Source organism: Mastomys coucha, unplaced genomic scaffold (genome assembly GCF_008632895.1).
Source record: "Mastomys coucha isolate ucsf_1 unplaced genomic scaffold, UCSF_Mcou_1 pScaffold23, whole genome shotgun sequence".
Lineage (NCBI taxonomy): Eukaryota > Metazoa > Chordata > Mammalia > Rodentia > Muridae > Mastomys > Mastomys coucha.
The window spans coordinates 42,335,583-42,352,191 of NW_022196906.1; the positions used below are offsets into that span (position 1 = coordinate 42,335,583).

Consider the following 16,609-nt stretch of genomic DNA (forward strand, 5'->3'; position numbering starts at 1 on the left):
AACATAAGGAGCAAAACTACACCCTAGAAGAAGCAAGAAAGTAATCTTTCAACAAACCCACAAAAACCTAATTCCAGCTCTTACAATAAAAACAACAGGAAGTAACAATTACTTTTTCTTAATATCTTAATATGAAAATTAATTTTACCATCATATCCTAATTGATTGAAATCCAAAAATATGAGGAATTAGAAATTTGTTGACTGTCAGCCGATGGTCTCTCTAATTTGGTAATTGGAGAAATAGGTCCAATATTGTACAATCCATATACACTTTCAGCTTGTTTGTACATGACAGCGTCTTGCTGCATACAACATAATGGTCTTGAAATCTTGCTTCTCCTATCTCAGCCTCTCTATTAGTAGTATTGTTTATTTCATATTTTTGCACTATACTATGGTTTTCAGAACAGCTTACATATTTCAAAAGTATTTATACAGCCTAAAGAAATGTAGACAATTAAATTGGAAGTGGCATGTAAGAGAACAACAAAGAGTGAAACTGAATGCTTTGCTCTACCTTTGTAACTATTGTATCAAGTTTGAAGAAGAGGACTTTATAAGTTACTCTTTCTCTGAGATGAATGCTTTTCCAAATTATCACAGCCAATGAACCAGATTCTTACCCTCACCTAATGTCTGTGCCACCCTCCAAGCAGAACCATTGTTCACTGAAACAGTTGGTGAATGACTTTATGGATAGACCATCTTAATACACACACCATTTCTTAAATGAATGTAACCTGTTCTTTGTGGACTGAGAATAAAGTCACTCAAGTCAAATAGCTTTGACCATAGCAGGAAGTCTGTATCCAAAAATCGTGCCTACAATTCATTCCTTGGCGCAGCAGAACTGTCAACTCTCAGCTTAGCTACTATGGAGGTAAAATCCTTTGGTGATGTGAGGGTCATTGAAGTACAGAATTTTATATTACAATGAAATCCAATGTCTAAAAATTGTTCTTATTTTGGGCTTGTACCACAGTTAGAGCCAAGGTTTTAAACTCTACTAAATACAAAACAAACAAACAAACAAAAAGACTTTATATATTTATGTTCATTTAAGAAAATACTGGGCTGGTGAGATGGCTCAGCGGGTAAGAGCACTGACTACTTTTCCGAAGGTCATGAGTTCAAATCCCAGCAACCACATGATGGCTCACAACCACCTGTAATGAGACCTGAGTGCCCTCTTCTGGTGCATCTGAAGACAGTTACAGTGTACTTAATTATAATAATGAAAAATCTTTAAAAAAAGAAAAAGAAAATAGTAGTAGTGATGTGTTATTTTGAAATATACAGTTAATATGCTTGGAGTTATTTAAAATTTATATTGAGAAAAACATATGTATTTTCAGTATTGCTGTAGACAAGCATCTACATAACACTGTTAAATTGATTGTTGTTTTATATCAAACAACTTTTATAATATTCATTTTATTGTTCTAATATTTTATAAATTTTAAGGAATATGACAAAAAAGATATTGTAGGTATTGAAGGGGGGTCTCAGGGAGGAGTTGGGGTAAAAAAGGGAAACAAGAATGTGATTTAATTCTATTTACTTAAAATATGTTTTTAAATGTTAACAAATTCAGATAAATTGAAATCATGTAACTTTTCTCATCATAACGCAATAGAAGTTAAAAAAAATGTCATCCAGTAATTGTATCCAAGAAGGAAATATTTCACATCTACATTCTTTACTTCGCATTTGACAGTTAAATCTCACCACAGGGTGTACATGTGGTCTAGGCTTGATAATCAAAACACACACACACACACACCTCACCAGTGGTTATTGGTTCCAACATGGACATGTGACCTGAACTGGGAAAGTTAGTCTTCTTTTCCTGTGGAATTTTATCTATATTTAGGCATGTTGAGTGAGTTCTGTCACTCTGGAATCCCAAGTCACAGAGTTCATGAAACCCTTCTTCTGCCACAAGCAACAATTCTTGAAAAGGGAAAGCCAAGAGAAAACTCTGTCGCTAAGACACATGGCAGGGAGGAAGCCTGACAATGACCATTGAGCATCAGTATACAGCATCCCTCATCTCTGTACCCTCACCAATGCACTAATTCAGGGCTTGCCAGCCCTTTTCGGCTGGTAGGTGGCATATCTCCATCAATGTATCAGATTCTAATCAACTACAGAGGACTAAAAGTATCAACGGTTTTTATATCATCATTAGAAAAATCACAGCTTCTACTCCGCTAAAGCCATTTGCCCTTTTGCAGAGCAAGGACAAGATATTGTGTCTTCCTGTACTAACAATGACTTTTACATACATATCAAGTAAAAATTTAAAATCCTGCAATTTCCCAAGTATCATTTGACCTTGACTTCATGATAGTGGAGAAAGATACAACTCAAACCACTGGCCCACAGAAAGCCAGTGGCACATGCTGTTAATGTTACATCAAAAGGAACTCCCATAAAACCCTGGCATCAAATGATACTGTTATACAAATGTAACATCCATGGCACATAAAGTGAATGAAAGTGTGTAAACTATAACATATTCACTTCATATGCTGGGAATGATTGATATTCAGTGCATGAAGGAATTCCTGACTCCTGCGCAGCGTTAAAAGATGTTGAAGTGCTTGGTGGCTTTTTGTATTCAGCTGTCATTGAAAACTTCTACTGTACAAGAATTGTCATGTAAGTCATTTTGTGATCCATAGGGTAGACTGAAAAGGGACACTGGGATTGTTCCTACTACTACGGCAGCTACATGTCCAGCAAGGATATGCACCTGAATACCAATGCCTGCCTTCCTTTATCATCCAGGAGCTCCTCAGGTTAAATTACCCAAAGCTAATGGGAATAAAGTTGTCAGGTCATAAGTGGTCACTGAGCAACAAAAGCCACTTCATCTCAGTGGGTCAGACAAAGAAACAACACACTCGATTTCCACAGTTAGGTTCATGTGCTACAAAGTGAAGGACATGCTTGAGACTAGTTCTTTACTGTAGTAGTAAGAAATGCATTAAGTGTTCCACGTTAACCATTGCTAACTGCAGTTCAGCAACATTAAGTATGTTCACGTTGTTGCAACAGTCTCTAGAACTTTCTCCTCTTATGCTGCTGAAGCTCTACACCCAGAGAAAATTAATCTCCATTCCCCTTCTTCCTACTTCCTGTGTCTATGATTTTGATTACTATAGCTAGTTTGTATGTGTGAAATCATACAATATGTATTCTTGTGTGCATTTGCTGAGCTGCGTACCCTCAGTGTTCATCCATATATACATGGTCCTTTTTTAAGGAGTGTGTGATATATGGATACAGAAGAGACAGAACTTGTGGATGGGCAAGGAGCTCAAGTACTGTTCTTAGCAACTCTCACTTTCTTTGTGTTTGGCAGCAGTGAACAGCAATGATAAGCAGATGGGAGCAGTAGGCAGTGTCACCCCCTTGTGTTTCCAGGCCTGAGTAACAGGGCCCTTAGATCTAATGATGTAAAAGCTTCCATGTAGATATAGGGAACTGAGATTCTTTAGCCAGCATCACAGTATCCCAGTAGCTCTAGGTATCAGGACGTTTCTCTTTAGTGGTAGCCAGGGTTTCAGGTCTTTTACAGGTCTAGAACATGGGGATTCCTTAGCCCTTAACACTGGGCAGTGCTATAGCTTTAGCCTAAAGTTTGAAACCTTGGTCCTAAAGACTTTATGACTTTCTAACACCTTCAAGTGGCCACGGCCTATTGTTTTATCACTCTGTTTACTTGAAGTTTCTTACTAATCTTCAGTCTCAGCTTTCCAAGGACTCTCTATGGCCCTTCTTCCTATTCTGGACACTCTTGGGTGGATCAACTGCTTCCTCTTCAGCTATCCAGCAGAGCTGACTGCCTTGTTCCATCTACAAGTCTCTCTGCTAGCCTCTGGTACTCAGCTGCCTCTGCTACTTCTTTCTGTCCACGCTCACACTACTGAAACTGAACAAGGGAAAGATCACTTGAGAAAGCCATTTATTGAGCCTGATGTTACACTAGCCAGGGGGGCAACACCAGAGAGTGTCTCTCAACTGACTCCTTTAGAGCCCAAGCAGCCTGCTTATATCACAGCCAAACCTCAGTCACTTGTATTAGACCAATCACAACCTTGTCTCTTAGAATCAGCCACAATCGTTGAGATTAATTTTTCGACCGGATCACCACTTAGATCCATTCTCTTTTAGGCAACCAGGGAAAGTACTCCTCTCTGACCTAGTTGGAAATGGCTATAAATCATCAAGAGTTCAAAGGCTGGTGATATTAAAAGCCTTACATGAGTGGTTTCTAGCAACCCTGGTTGAAAGTGTGCTTCCAGGATCTGTGACTGTTAGATACTTTTCTCAAGGCATCCTTAGTATTTCAGGTATCTGGTGCTGCCATGGTGGTAGTTCCACTCTTTGACTGACAGTCCATTTGCTCAAGACACCAAAGACAAGAATGGAGAGTCTAATTGCCTATCCTCCAATGTTCTTGTTATTACAGGAAAATGAACATCAATAGGAGAGCTTGCTTAAGTAAAATACTTAAGTATTTTACCATTAACACTAACAGTACATTCAACCCTGCTTACCAACTGCCCTGTCAGTCCCAGGGAAGTGTCAGCTCCCCACATCCATCTCACAGGCACCTCTTTAAGATCTTGCACTGAATTCTTCTGAATAGAAATGCAGGGTAAGATTACTAGATCATAAATAAGTTTTACTTTTAATGTTTTGAGGGATTTCCATTTTCCCTAATGTCTGCACCATTCTCCATTCCTACCAACAATGCACAAGGGCCCTAACCTCACATCCTCACCACCATCTAGTCTTTTCATAATGACCATTTTGATGGGTGAGAGGGGGACATCTCATTGTGGTGCTGACATACATTTCCCTGGTGGTGGGTGGTTTTAAGCATCTTTTCATGTGTCTATGATCCATTTGTGTGTCTCCTTTCAGAAACAATCTATTCAATTCCCTTGGACATTTTTAAAAATCCAGTTGCTAGAGTTTGTATCTAGAATATCCCCTAAAAGCCTGTTAAGTTCCATCTTGAGAATGTAGCCCCAAGCCTTGGAACTCCTGGGAGGTGGTAGAACTTCTTTCAAGAGTTGGGGCCTAGTAGGAAGAAATTGGGTGACCCAGAGTGATGCTCTTGGAGATCTTGGGAATCCCTTTTGCTCTCCGCTTACCAGCCCCCAGGAGGGTCGAAGTTTTCTCCACCACATATTCTTCCTCCATCATGACTCCATCTCACCAAAGACCCAGAGAAAAAATGGGTCCAAGCAACCACTGAATGAAACCTCTCAGGATCTCTATTCTGGCATCAAAGAAAACCAGAACCATCACTCTGTATTAGAAACTTCAGAAGAGCAGACAGGATGCCCTCACCATTCAAAAGCAAATGGATGGCAAATCCGTCAGTCTGGGAGAATTCCAAGATGTCTGAAAGTCTTAGGTGAGACAAGTAAGCATGCAAGACCCAGACCCAGCCAATACATCTACAACTGAGCTCTGACACCTAAGCCTCAGGGACCATGGTAGAGGAGGAGGGCAGGGAGATCATAAGAGCCAGAGGACCAGGAAGTCTAGTAGAAGACTGTGTTCTCCTAGACATGACAGAGAAGCTGCGGCACCCATGATCCTTAGACAATATATCCGCCTAACAAAGACCCGAACAATGACAATATTAATAGGCCTGCTAATAGGAAAGGGGATAGTTTCGCAGGTAATTCCTGTGGAACCACCCTTAAAAACAATTTTTCTTTAACTTTATTTACTAGTTCTAGTCAGTGTTTTTCAGAATGTTCAGGATTTTCTAAATATAAAACAACATCTTCTCTGACCAATGGTAGTTTTGTTCTTTTCTTTTTCTGCTGTCTTATCTTTCTTTTTCTTTTTCTAATTTCTCTTGCTAAAACTTGTGGAACTGTGTTGATATAAAAATACCTGTGAAACTGGAGCAGTTCTGTACTGTTCCCGCTTTTAGAGCCTTATACTTTGAGTTGTTCTCATCTGAGCATGATGTTTGCCATGTCATTTTTAATCATGCCCCTTTGAGGTAGCTCCTTACTACTCAGAGCTGGAGTGTTTTTCTTGCAAAGGGGTGTTGCCTTGTCAGATGCTTGCTTCTATCAGTTGAAATGCATCCTGTCGCTTTGTTCTCTATTCTGTTGCCATGGTACCTCATACCAACTGGTTTTTATATGACGAGTCATCTTCTTCCCCAAGCATAATCCTCTCTCCCTCTCCTGTGTATGGTGTGTGCTCCTTCTTAATGTGTTGCCAAATTCAGTTTGCTAAGAAACACCTGAAGATATTTTAACATATGTGCATCAGGGAAATGGCTGGAGTCCCTGTCTGGCATTGTATCTGGGTAAAGCTGACCTCCTGTGGTGAGTCTGGGGTTGCTTCCTCCTCTTCTTTAGAATTTGAGAAAGATGGATGTTCACTATTTCAGTGCTTGGTGGCAATTCTTGTGGAATCAGCTAGCCCCAACACTTTGTTTATTGGAAAGTCTCCCTGTCCTTCCAGTTACAAGTATGTACTGGAATTTTTATTTCTTTATGATTTAACCTTAACGGGTTGTATATTTTTAGAAATTTCTCAAGTTTTTCAGAGTTATAGAATTTGCTAGTATATAATTTATTTTAAATAATAATTTTTAAAAGATTTTATTTATTTATTTATTTTATGTGTATGAATGTTTACCTGTATGTATGTATGAATGAATGAATGTATGTATTTATGTATGTATGTATGTTCATATGTATGTACATCCATGCCTCATGGATGTGTTTGATGCCTACAGAGGCCAAAAGAGAGCTTCAGATTCCCTGAACTGGAGTTATAGACGGTGTGAGCCACCATGTGGGTGCTTGAAATCAAACCTGGGTCCTCTGTGTGAATAGCCAGTACTCTTAACCATTGAGGCATCTCTCAGCCTCAGACCATATCTGTTTATGGTCATCCTTCATGTCCTTATTTCTGTGACATCAGTTCTAATGTATTCTTTTCCACTTCTAATTTTAGCATTCTTTCTTCCTCTCTCTCTCTCTCTCTCTCTCTCTCTCTCTCTCTCTCTCTCTCTCTCTTTTAAAATGTTTGTGCTTATTTATTTGTTTTACATATTCAATAAAAGCAACCTAATTTTTTGAGTTTTCTGCTATGTTTATTCCATAGTCTATCTCACTGGTCTCTGTTCTAAACTATTTTCCCTTCCTTCTACCAACTTGGGCTTAGTTTGCTCTTGGCCTCACTCTTTGGGGTGTGGAGTCAGATGGCTGGCTGTCATATCTCCTCCTATGAACCTCCCTTTTACAATCATTTTCATTCACTCCATACACTTGGACATGCTGTGGCTGCATCTTCATTTGTCTCCAGATAGTTTTAAATCTTCCTCCTTGACCCAGTTGGTGGTTGTTTAAGAGAGCACTATTTAACTTCTGCATATCACAGGATGTGTTTTCCTTCTGCTATTGATTTCTAGTTTTGTTTCACTCCATTGTGCAGAAATGGGTTTGCGAAAAGGGCTTGATAATAACAGTAAAGAATATCTCTATGAATTCAAATGGCTTGTGCAAGTCATTATATGTTAACAGCATAGTCAATATCTACTATAACCTAAAGCTATCGCTTCAAGGGTAGAACACTATGAGCTATTTAGATCTCAGAATTTCTTTTAAAAGAATAAATAAGAAGTAAATTACTTAAAAGTCAGGAGTATTCCCCCAACATCTGATAGAGTACTTTTTTATTCAGCATAAAAATTTAAACTATTACTGCATTAAATGATTGATTGATTGATTGATACAGAGTTTCTTATAGCCTAAGATGGCCTCAAACTTGCTTTGTAGCCAAGGATGACCTTAAAAACCTGACCTTCCTGATCTTATCTCCTGAATGTGTGTGTGCCACCATGGCCAGCTTATGTGCCAATATTAAACCAGGACCTCATGCCTGCTGGTCAAGCAACTTCCCAACTGACCCATTTCCCCAAGCCACACTAGTTGTTTTTGAAAAACACACAAATATTCTAACAAAACATGCAAAGCACTGTCAAAAGAAAAATCCAAGCAAACAGTGCTGTGGTACAGAACACCTAACCATCTGTGGCTGTTGATCCCTTGGAATGTGATCAGTACACGGGAGAACAGTTGAGTTTTTGGTTAGAACAGCAACATGTGACTGTGTGTATCATAATAGCTATTCCAGGCTGACTTAAATTAGAGCATGCAGGTTGTTATGGTGAGAAATTGCATCTGTAGAAGATGTGGGTAATTTAAGGAAGCACCAGTGCACTTGAAGAAACAGTGTAAGGAGACTAGAAATCACAGCACACCAAAAGTCTAGCAAAGGAGATTGAGGCGATCTTGCTGTGAAGATTAAAACTTACTAACCAATCAGTGGGGTAGTGTTTAGAAACGATGGTGAAGCTTCCTGTGGGGAGAATGAGAACCAATGAGGAGCTCAAACCAAGAGTAGATTTGGAGGGCCTAAGAAGAGTCTTAGTTAGTAAAGTGCTTGTTTTGCAAGTGTGAGGATCTTAGTTAGGCTCCCCAGAACACCTTTGTCCTAATGGCATAGTGGTACATGCTTACAATTCAAGTAATGAGGAGATGGTAAAGTGGAGAAGCCCAACCATATAGCAAGCAAAAAATGGAAGTTACCTGATGAATATCGAAGGTTGCCCTTTGACCTGCACACACACACACACACACACACACACACACACACAGGAAAAGTAAAACAGAGAGGAGAGGGAGAAAAGAGAGGAGAGGAGAGGAGAGGAGAGGAGAGGAGAGGAGAGGAGAGGAGAAGAGAGGAGAACAGAGGAGAGGAGAGGAGAGGAGAGGAGAGGAGAGGAGAGGAGAGGAGAGGAGAGGACATGGAGGACCTGGAGGACCTGGAGGATCTGGAGGATCTGGAGGACCTGGAGGACCTAGAGGACCTGGAGGACCTGAGTCCTAGCAGCTCACACCTGCCTGCAATTCCAGCTCCAGGGGATCTAACACCTGCCCTCTTCTGACTTCCTTGGCACTTGTGTTCATATGTACACACCCATACCCACCCACCGCCTCCCATGCACACACAATTAAATGTAAAATAAATCCAAATGAAAGAAAATTTAATTTTTATATTTTTATTGTGCGTTTTTATAGTCTAATCCAAAGCTTTATGACCTGACCATTGTATTAATGTTATAACATTATAATTTTACTTTCATTGACTCACAAACACGATCCAAACATGGGAATTATCATTGATAAAAATATATCAAATCTTGAGACATAGATAATTATGTTTTCTATCAAGAGAAAGATTCTAGAAAGCTTATGAAGTTATCCGAGATCATTGGAGAGACTCCTGTATCATACTTCTTGGGTACTTAGAATCAGAATCTTAAAGTCTGTATAGTCTCATAAAGTGAAGTTGATTTTACACAATGAGTTTGTGGACTTTGGACTGTGGCCACTGAATCACAGTGGAATCCAAGTAACAACTGGTTATCAAATCTTAAGGAATTTTTCTAAGCAAGAACACTGCTCTTGAGGTCCTGTGACGTTTTCTTCTAAGCATTATCTTGTCTCTGAGCAGATCATTAAAGCATTATCTTTTCTCTGAGCAGATCATTAAAGCTATGTGTCTCTGGACTGCACATGCCTTTAAAGTAAGGAGAGTGGTGGCTGGAGCGATGGATGGATGGGTAAGAGCACTTGCCACACTTCCAGAGGACCCAAGTTCAGTTCCCAGCACCCACATTGGGCAAATCACAACCACCCATAAGTCCAGCTCCAGAGGATCTGAAGCCCTCTTCTAGTCTCTGCAAGACATCCTCAAACATACCTGACATTCACTAACAGATACTCACACATACACATATTTAATTAAATAATATTTAAAAATAAGAAATGGATAATGATAATTTACTATTTAAACATCAAGTTTAGAAGAGGAAACAAGCCTTTAAAAGTGCAACCCTCTTCACAGGCCTGATATATAATGCCCAAAAGGCAAAAACAAACTAAATGTTCATCAACAAATAAACCAAAAATCAAAGTACAGTACATACATAGAAAGAAATTATATTCACTCTTTAAAAAGGAAGACATTCTCATACATTTGACGTGGATCAAATTAAGGACATTGTGCTAAGTGAAACAAGGCAGGCACAAGTTCAGTGATTTTTATTATTTCATTTATATGAGATGTTTAAAACAGTCAAATTTATAGAGGCAGAAAGGATAGCTGTAGGTGCCGAGGTCCGAGGCTCAGAGGAAGTGGTGAGTGAGCGTTTCATGGATTTGATATTTCTATTTGGGATGAATAAAACTGTTCAAAAAATGGATTATAATGACAGTGGTGTAACATAAGACTTTACTTAGCATTACTGAGTTGCAGGATTAAAAGTGATTTGAATGGCAAATTTTATGTTATGTACATTTAACTACAATTCTCAATATTCGCTTCTTCATGTGCTAGATTATGTTGTGTGTGCAAGTACCCATGAGATCAGAGAGAACAGAGGTAGGGGATCTAGAGACATTTTATGCACCTTAAGACCCTCTAGCAAATATAGTTTAAGAACATGCCAATCTGACTTTCAATCACACTGTCAGGTGGATGGACATCCTCACTGCGGTATGCAATTGTCATGTCCCAGGCATCAATGATACCCACATTGAGGTCCCTGAAAATGTCCCTTATGATAAGGTTCTGAATGCTTCCATGGAAGTCACTGAATATCTCTACATTTTCATTTATTTCTCTGATGTTTTCCGTTTTAATTATCACCTTGGTCTCGGGGCTCCGTAAGAACAGTCTCTCTATGGCCTTTTTGACGTTGATAGCCCTACGGATGAAAACGTTGATGGGAAAGGGTCTGAAGTGTTGGCCAAAACTAATGACAATTGCTGTACCACTGTCTCCTGCCACCTGATCAATTTCCCGAGGGATATATTTGTCATCTTTCATGGAGAACAGCTTGTTAGTAACAAAAGGATGACTGTGTTTTTTCCACTGAACCAGAATATGTCGTTCGGTATCCAGAAGAATATGAGTTTTAAAGACCCCAGCTCCATGATGGTCAAAAAATTTTAAGGCTGATGGGAAACAAATCAATAAAACTTTTTAACAAAAAGAAATAGCATCATTTTAAAGTGCACACAATCTGTAAAACTCTGGCCATGATGACTTCTAACTAAAGAATTGGTACTTACACAAGGCAGCGAATTTATATCAGCTGCCTTAGATAGAACCTTTACAAACTTTTGAAAATCATCTTAGAATACATGAATAGGAAAGACAATGCTACTGCCTATGATTAAACACCTAAAATATAGCTTTTATTAAAATGTAAAGGCTAGGGCTAGAGAGATGGCTCAGCAGTTAAGAGCAGTGGCTGTTCTTCCAGAGGACCAAGTTAGATTCCCAGCAACCACATGGTTACTCGGAACTATAACTCGAGTTCCAAGGAATCTGATGACTTCTTCTGGGTTCTGTGGGCACTGCATGCACATGGTACATACAGGCAAAACATTCGTGCACATAAAGAAAAAGATACATAATAAAATAAAAAAATAAAATAAAGGTCAGATGAGAACAAATTGTATTATTAATAATTATTACTATTATTATTTAAATTATTTACTCCTCAACATAAGTATAATTTCAAACTAAAACTGGAACATACTTTTCACAGCTTTGTTTAAGTAGTAGATCCATTGACGCAGAGTTGAGTCACCCATGAGGTAAATCAATTTTCTTGACAAGCAATTATTTATATCTTTTATCTCCCTGAACTCATTCTGTTCACAATGTGCTGTAATCCACCTTCCTTTCAAAGTATAGCCACCAGGGAAAGGAGTCTCCATTCCAATCTGGCATTTCTTTCTTTTGGTCTTAGTCTCTAGCAACAAAAAAATAAAAATCAGAATCAGTAATTTTTTTATTATCACAAAGTATTTTGAATAGTTAAACTAGTCCCCTTATCCTCTTCTCCCTCTTTTTTCATTCTCCTTTTCTTCTCTATGTCTGCCTTCCTAACTTCTACAAATATTTATCTAATTAATATTAATCATGTTCAAGGGATGAATAAAGTGTTCTTACCCGGTAACTCTTCTTGGAGCAGGGATCTGTTCTCTCTTGAGGCTCTGCAGTGTTCCCTGGGATCTACCTTGTCCCCAGAGCCACTCAGGGGTGGGACAGCTAACCACGTGGGGAAGAAACTAAAAACAGGGCTCAGTGGTCCAGATGAATATTCCAGCAGTTACATTGGCCTTGGTGAAATTTCAACTCTCCTCAGTCTCAAGCTGTTAACTCATGGAAGAGCTTAAATGCACTTGGGAAATAAGAGGCCCACACTCTTTGTGCTAAAATTGTGTTCCCTGGTTAATAATAATAGTAATGCTTTAAATATCTTATTATGTCTAAGACTGAACATGATATTCTCACTGTGTTCTACCTTCTACAGAAAAACAGTGGGATCATGATCTCCTTTCTTAACACTCCACTGTTGATACAGCTCAAACTGTCTTCATCAGCCCATACTGAGTGTTCCACCCAGGAAGGTGTCAACTTGACACAGAGTAAAATCACCTGAGAAGGGGAGTCTCAACTGAAGAGCACCAGAATCATACTGGCCTGTGGGCATATCTGTGTAGGATTCCCTTGATTATTAAGTGATGTAGGAGGAACCAGCCCACAGTGGGTGGCTACATTCCCTTGAAATGTGATCCTGGGTTGTATAAGAAAGCTAGCAGAGCAAGAGCCTGTGAGCAAGCTGATAAGCAGATTTCTCCATAGCTCCTCTGTACCTCTTTGGCTGAGAAGTGAGCTCTTTGTCCAGAGGTAATTCTTCTTAGAATATTAAGCAGGCCTCATTCCAGATTCCTACTTGAATTTCTGCCCTAGCTTCCCTCCTTGATGGACTAGAAGTATAAGCCAAATAAACCTTTCTTTCTAAGTTACTTTTGCTCATGGTGTTTGTCACAGCAACAGAGGAAACTCAGGTAGATAGCATTAAATTTGTTACTTTAAAAGCACATTTTCATCTTTAGGGTTGACGAGATGCATTTAGGGATTTACTAAATCCATATCTCGAGTTGCATATCAGATCTGTTAGTGACTCTAATAATTATTATTACAATGACGATGAGAATAGCAACAAGAGCCTGGCATTATCTTGTTAGAAACTTCCCGACTTTATGAGAAATGAGCAAGAGACAGGATGTGACCTCATCTGTGATGACAACTCGAGTTACCTCAAGAGATGAAGAACTATCTTTCCTACAAGAATTGGTCATGGCTAGTTGTTTCCCAAGTGGAGAAGGGCCTGTCTTCCTCATAGACTGTGTGAGCTGGAGGACCCATGGCTTCTTTCCATCTATGTCCTCCACTGGGTTTAGCAGAGTAGTTTTAATACAGTAAGTCTTCCCTCTCTGAATTTGTTGAATGCATGGAAAGAAAGGGTAATGAGTCCATGTGTACCTTGTTGGCTGGCGTAGACATAGTTGACTTTTCTGAAATTCACTCGAATTCCAAGGCCACAGAAACACTTTACAAACATGCTAACTTTGTACTAGCCACTACAGTCCATGTGTAAAAAGCTGAGTCACAGAATTGCCAGTTCATAGAATCTTAAGGGGGATAGTTTAACTGAATGAGAAAGTATAATACAATGGAGCAGTTGCACTTTTTTTTCTCAGCTCTTTGGAGATATTTCAGCATAGTACCAACACCCAACTGTTGATTTTGGAAGATAGCCCTCAAGTGTAAATACATATAGCCTGAACATTTTGAGTACAGGAAGCTGCAATTCCCTAACATTTGTTATCTTATTCATGATGAAAATTACTGTGAAGATACTTTCTGAGGGGTTAAGAGACTTTGCTTCTCCAACAGAGGGCCAGAGTTCAACTCCAGCAACCACACAATAGCTCACAACCATCTTCTAGCTTCAAGAGATCTGATGTCCTCTTCTGATTTCTTCCAGCACTGTACACATGATACACATATGGATAGGCAGGCAAATTACACATAAAATAAAATAAATGTATTTTTTAAAATTTTAAATATTTTCCAAGCAGAAAATCCCTTCTTTAAACCAGGGTATCTTATTTGTCCCAGAAAATAAGAGCTCAGTATGTTTATGGTAGAATATATATTTCTCAAAGTAAGGCACTTATTTACATTAATGAGTTGGTAAGATCACACTGGACTTACTGTTGTTACAAGGCAAGACCATGATGGACAAATTCTTCACCACTTCAACTCCTATATTGAACCTTCAAGAAATGGGAAGATAAGTTATCCTAACATCTGTCCAGATCATTAAGAATGAGTCTCTGGTTAAGATGAATTGAAGCACTCTGGAATGTTGTTGTTATTATTATTTTTGATACACTTAAGGCATTCTGAAAAAATAAATAAGTCACTATTTTAGAAAATGGTTTCCCTACTAATGGTGGGAAAATCTGGAAATCCAGGGTGTCATGTATCCTCCGTATGTAATCAACCAGATCTATCTGTGCACCTATGTATCTAGCTGACTACTCAGCCTTTAATTTCTAGCTCTCAGGCAACCTGACACTTCATGAATCTCAAGTGAGAAATGTGGCCCAGCATATTTGTAGAGCACAATGTCGTGTCACAGTGTCCCAGGGTTGGACACTCCTGTGCAGTGGTCGTATGCCAGCTATTGCCTTTACCCTTGTCACCTGTAGTAAGTCAAGCCCTCACCAAGCTTTGTATGGGAGAATGCTTCTCCAATTGAAGAGCCTTGCTCCCAGAATTTCTGATTCCATTGTTCCACATAAAATTCAAGAATTTGTTTGTTTTTTCCCCACTTTTTTTTTGGTGAAGCTAAAGCTACAAGGACATTCATTACTCTGACAACACTAGCCTAGGTTATTATATCACTTTTCTAGTCCTTTGCTTGAGCCCAACCTATTTCATCATTCTGTGCAAAACCCTTATGTGACTTTTCTTCAGTTACCTACCGAATAAATACCAAGCCACATACCACCTCCTACGCATATCCACCTCTCCAGCTTCATCCTCACCAGCTTTTTGCTTTCCCAAGTACTTTGGGAGTCTGCTTCCCATAGTTGAATATCTCCTTGAGAGTAAGAATGAGGTCACTCTTATAGGCTGTAATATTTCAAATGTCTAGCCTTATAAGTACCACCTCCAGGGGTCAGTTCTGAAAACACAACTGGTGACTATATTGTATGAAATCAGACTTATTTGCTTAAGAATGAATTCTGGCTGGAGGAAGGTGGGACTCTGCAGTGTTAGAGCTGAGGGAGAGGTAGGAACTGCAAGCCAGCTCTACAGAAACCTCCAAGAAAGAGAACAGAGATATTGTCCAACACCAAAGAGGATTGAGAATCCCAAGAGAGGGGCTTTCAAGCCAAACGTGTATTACAGTCTAGCATTTATTCTCCTCCATCTAACCCAGGTAAGGCTGAGTGTAGTAAGCAATCAAGACCTGGCCATGTTGTCAATTTGGTATGCGTTGGTTGTATAAGTGTATTTATTTTAATGTGTCATTTTATAATTATGTGTGCATGCATTATTTTAGAAAAGTGCTATAATATTATGTATAGAGTATCCAGCCACTTGGGAACTTTGGATTTCCTGACGCATAAACAGGAGACTCTGTAAGGATGAGTCTTCCAACCCAGTCTACCTTAAGAGAGGGTAAGATGTGGCCAGTGAGAAGGACAGAAATTAAACATAAATGACCCATTCTCTGAGGATAAGAGATGGTTCTGAGATAGTCACTGCAAAAAAAAAAAATCTTTCTATATTCCTATGATCATCTTTCCTTTGTTAAATTTCTGTTTGTAACCTTAATTTTTATTTTAGTTTATGTGTGTGGGTGTTTTGTCTACATATATATCTGTGCCCATGGAGGCCAGGAAAAAAAAAAACATTGAATCCCCTGGATCTAGAGTTCTAGGCTATTGTAAGCCGCCATGTGGGTGCTGAGAATTGAACCAGGGCCCCTGAAGAGTACTAAATGCTCTTAACCACTGAACCATCTCTCCACCCCATTATCATCGTTTTTTCAAATTGAAAATAAATGTTTGAAAAGACCAGAGGCCTCTTTTAGCTGATCCATAGGACAAAGCTGTGGATCTCTTCATGCTTTGGGGGAGGAAACCAAGAGAAGGAGAGGGAGAGGTAGAAGTGGAGGCTGGAAGAGAGGGAGAGTCAGTTGTGTCCTACTCTCTTTTGTCCCCATATTTGAACTGGATTTGAACTTGGATTTCCAGGGCGCTATTCTGTCCAGTCCCTCTTCTGGACACATCATAAAAATATGTCCTTCCAACAGCAGTAGTTTGGCTGTGGAGCCGAAGGCTCTTCAAATGAGTCATCAGGAAACGACAGCTGACCCAAAGGTGACTCGTGAAATAGGTGTTCGGTTCTCAGCTTCCAACTAACAGAGGTGGATCAGGGACCTTAGCCGCCTCTCCTTTGCACGTGGAGAATCTGCCCCCAGAGACACGCCGGGACCCGGAGCCTCCAGTGAGAGCCGCCATCCCCTCTCTGGTGAGTGAGTTCCTAAGCCGGGAGAACCCACCTGGGGAGGCAAAGGCTCAAAGAGTCGCAAGGGAGCCGCC

At 39.5% G+C, this 16,609-nt stretch overlaps 2 protein-coding genes across 3 annotated transcripts in view; one reads left to right on the top strand and one right to left on the bottom strand.

Moving 5' to 3' along the window:
• LOC116073539 (NXPE family member 4) overlaps positions 1 to 16,609 on the top strand; it is a 247,548-nt gene that overhangs the window by 161,076 nt on the left and 69,863 nt on the right. The window lies entirely within an intron of this gene.
• Positions 9,529 to 16,609, bottom strand: part of LOC116073537 (NXPE family member 2) — a 40,764-nt gene continuing 33,683 nt past the window's right edge. Inside the window, exons 4-6 of the mRNA XM_031345550.1 lie at positions 14,205 to 14,266; positions 11,674 to 11,889; positions 9,529 to 11,083 (exon numbers count right to left, since the gene is read on the bottom strand). Of these exons, the coding sequence (XP_031201410.1) occupies positions 10,548 to 11,083; positions 11,674 to 11,889; positions 14,205 to 14,266 (814 nt within the window). The 3' untranslated portion in view covers positions 9,529 to 10,547. The remainder of the gene's footprint in view (positions 11,084 to 11,673; positions 11,890 to 14,204; positions 14,267 to 16,609) is intronic.